We start from the raw sequence: 3893 nt of genomic DNA, 5'->3' as shown, positions 1-3893 counted from the left end.
ATCCAGGGCAATAAATCTTTTATAAAGAGGAAACCCAGGAGACAAGAAAGGGAAAGTACAGGGAAATTTTCCGAGAGGATGGATGATGGATTCATGCTGGTGAGAGATGAGAAGTTCTTTCTGTCGAGATAGGAAAATGTGTTCAGGAAGGGCCTTAGCTTCTTTAGAGAGGTAGATATAGAGCTAGAGATAGATAGAGATAGTAATAGAGCTACAGTGGGAGCAAGAGTGAGAGCAAGACCGAGAGTGAGCAAGAGAGAAATAGAACGAGAGAGCGAGAGAGCAAGGAGAGAGAGAGAGAGAGAGAGAGAGAGAGAGAAAGAGAGAGAGAGAGAGAGAGAGAGAGAGAGAGATCCAGTTTCAATATTGAGATATTAGAAGGGAACTATATTCAAAACAACATGAAAATTATGAGTGAATGAAGTGTACTACTAATGGAGTTGATACTGAAAGACCATCCTTCCAGTAGGGGACTTGGCAGAAGACTGAGCCCATCCTCAAGGCACTGGAGGGCCTCTCAAACCAGCCAATAGGTCTGTAACATCACTTCCATCTCTTTCAGATCAGAACGCCTTAGCTTCTCACTTCAGGACTCCATGAGCTCTGGAGTGCAGGACTTCCTCCACATTCACATCAGGACTCTAGTTGGTCTGCTCCACTTAAACTTCCACATAGCAGCAAGGAGTTTTCCCATACACAACCTGAAGGTGTGTTTCTTTGTTAAATGCTGTTCATTGGTTTTCTGATGCTTTCCCAAAGAGTATATCCCAAGCACCAACACATCCCATCTCAACAATGCCAACACATTTGTATCTTCCTTCTTCTTCTCTGCCTTCCCTACTTATGCATGTAAACCATTTTTCTTCTGCTTTCTCCCTTCTGGTTAATTCTATTCATCTTTCAATAATTCCTCCAAATGTTCTTCCAACCTACTTACCCACCCCATTCAGAACTGAGCGATTTGTCTCGGTTTACTGAAGCTCCCGTGCCCCTCTCTTATCACCAAACTACCCATCTTTCTTCTTATCTATTTATGTACCCTCATTACTCACAAGTGGATGTGCCAAGAGAGGCTTGTTACTCTTGTATAAACAGTATCTGGTACATGGTTAATGAAAGAAACATTTTTCTAGAATATAAGGATAAATGAATGGGTGTCTCAGGACCTTAACCCAAACACATACTGTACAATTGGCCTTCTGCTTACGATCTTTTTCTGTGATACCGAAGGAGTTTCTCGGGTCTGACCTTCACTACTTAATGTGTTGGCCTCCCCATAAGTCTCCTTTTCCTAATTATTTACAGCAGCAAGACTTTCTGGTCATTCTAGATTTGATTTCCTTAATTTATCCCACCCTCCTTCCTTAGGATATTTATTGGCTAGCCAAAAGGGCAAAGGGAAATTTTTATGCAGGTCATGCCTCCACCTGAATAAGATTTCTTACGGCAATGAAGTGAGCCTCCTTCTAGAGATTAAAAGCCTTACATCTGGAGAGTTGTTTAATAAGATGTGAACATTCATATGTTGTCTTGCTGACTTATAAAGGTAATTAAAGCTGTAAGTGCGCTAACAGTGAAGGTTCTTTGTTGATAGGAGTGGTGGTTGTTTTGAGACATTTGGGAAGCTGACTAGTAAAAGAAGAGACCGTCCCCGATTTTCCCAGGCAAGTATTTCTGACATAACTAGGCGGTGAGCTCATAAATCAAACTTATCTCACACAGTTACCATGCTCAGTGAAGTTTTGAAGGTTAAACATTTCAGTTCTTAATTTGGTTTTATTATTTTAAATCAGATTACATATAGACTTTGTTTTAAGGATTAGCTATATGACTAAACCAGTGCAGCATTTTCAACTACAGGATAAAAATATAAATAAGTAATATATAAAAATGCTTATAAGAGATGTTTATTTTATTTATTGATTTATTTATTGAACTTTTATTTAATAAATATAAATTTCCAAAGTACAGCTTTTGCATTACAGTGGCTTTCCACCCCCCATCTTCCCTCCCACCCACAACCCTCCCATCTCCCGCTCCCTCTCCCATCCCATTCACATCAAAATTCATTTTCAATTATCTTTACATACAGAAGATCAGTTTAGTATACACTAAGTAAAGATTTCAACAGTGTGCACCCACACAGAAACACAAAGTATAAACTACTCTTTGAGTACTCCTTATACCATTAATTCACATAGTACAACACATTAAGGACAGAGATTCTACATGGGGTATTTTATTTTTTTAAAAATTTATTTATTTGAAAGACAGAGTTACAGAGAGAGGTAGAGACAGCGAGAGAGAGGTCTTCCACCCGCTGGTTCACTCCCCAGATGGCTGCAATGGCTGGAGCTGCGCTGATCCAAAGCCAGGAGCTAGGAGCTTCTTCCAGGTCTCCCACATGGTTGCAGGGGCCCTAGGACTTGGTCCATCTTCTACTGCCTTCCCAGGCCATAGCAGAGAGCTGAATCAGAAGAGGAGTAGCCGAAACTAGAACTGGCGCCCATTTGGGATGCTGGCGCTTCAGGCCAGGGCTTCAAACCACTATGCCACAGTGCCGGCGCCAAGATGTTTATTTTAAATCCAAGTTATCAATAAACTGAAAAACACAAATTATAGAATTTCAAAATATATTGGTCTTCATAGATGATGATAAAAGACTTTATTTCGTTGCCATTGTTTCTAGAATAATCTGCTATATTACTTTCCTTATTCGTAGCTCTGGTATTAAATCATAATTTCCAAACTGTTTAAAAATGGTTATATGCAATGTGGAGTCAGAGATCCTCTCCATGTCTAGGATGGAATCCTTTATTGAAAAACAGACAAAGTTACTGGAAGTACAACCAACAGAAACCCTAAATAAAGGTCTCAGACGAACCTCCAAAGAACATGTGGATGGTGGCTTGTCAGGTGCAACAGTGCCAGCCCGAGACCTCAGTGACAGTGATCCAGGGACAGAGACAGAGTTAGCTGACACAGCCCTGGATCTGGTCCTGTTGCTGTTAATGGAACAATGGAAGTGGCTGTGTACCAAAAACATGCAGAAATTTCTCCGGCTTATCTTTGGGACCCTGGTTCAGAGGTGGCTGGAGGTGCAGGTCACTAACCTAACATGTCCTCAGCGCTGGGTGCAGTACCTCCGCCTTCTTCGGGAGTCCATCTGGCCAGGTGGAGTTTTACCCAAGTCTCCCCGGCCTGTAAGGACCCAGGAGCAGAAGGTGGCTACTGAGAGTCAAGCTTTGCAGAGCCTGATGGAGGTCCTGTCAGATTTTGTGGTGGATATCCTGGGGGTGAACAAATGCCGGCTGAGTTGGATTCTGGTCTTGGAGTCCCTGCAGCAACCCCTCATCAACAGGCATTTGATTTACTGCCTTGGGGACATCATCCTGGAGTTCTTGAACCTCAGTACCTCTGTTGAGGAGTCTTCTACAGCCACCCCTGCCTCAAATACCCCAGGCATCCCCAAGAAGATGGGGGTACCTCCATAACCATAGACGAATCACAAAGACCAAGGAAGGAGTCACCGAGCCACCCAGAGACCAGTCAGGAAGCCTGCGCCCTCCACAACTAGGTTACAGCTCAGGAGGCCTGAGGTCCCAGTGGCTACATTCCCCTCCAGCTCTGCTCCATTTGTAGTGGGCAGTGGGAGATGTACTTACCAATTGCATGCATATCCTTTTCCATAGCTTTTAAAAAAAATGGTTATATGCATTTATTTTTGAAATGCAATACTGATTTCTTCCTTTCCATTTCCCCTCCTGTATACCTTCCCAAGATATCCCCTTTTCTAGTCTCTACCTAAAAGTGTACTGTAACATGGAGAAATGAACAAATGTTGTAGAATAGTTAAGCTATTATTCTTCCTGTTAATTGTAAAAATTTATTTT

At 42.2% G+C, this 3893-nt stretch overlaps 1 protein-coding gene across 1 annotated transcript; it reads left to right on the top strand.

The window, feature by feature from the left end:
• The first annotated feature begins 2775 nt into the window (after positions 1 to 2775).
• On the top strand, positions 2776 to 3664 carry LOC133765078 (sorting nexin-19-like). Its single transcript, XM_062198632.1, has one exon. The coding sequence runs from the start codon at positions 2796 to 2798 to the stop codon at positions 3492 to 3494; it is 699 nt and encodes a 232-aa protein (XP_062054616.1). The 5' UTR covers positions 2776 to 2795; the 3' UTR covers positions 3495 to 3664.
• The last annotated feature ends 229 nt before the right edge of the window (positions 3665 to 3893 follow it).

This window comes from Lepus europaeus, chromosome 1 (assembly GCF_033115175.1).
Source record: "Lepus europaeus isolate LE1 chromosome 1, mLepTim1.pri, whole genome shotgun sequence".
Taxonomy (NCBI): Eukaryota; Metazoa; Chordata; class Mammalia; order Lagomorpha; family Leporidae; genus Lepus; species Lepus europaeus.
The sequence above is the reverse complement of the archived record's forward strand: the minus strand, read 5'-3'. Positions and strand labels throughout refer to the sequence as shown.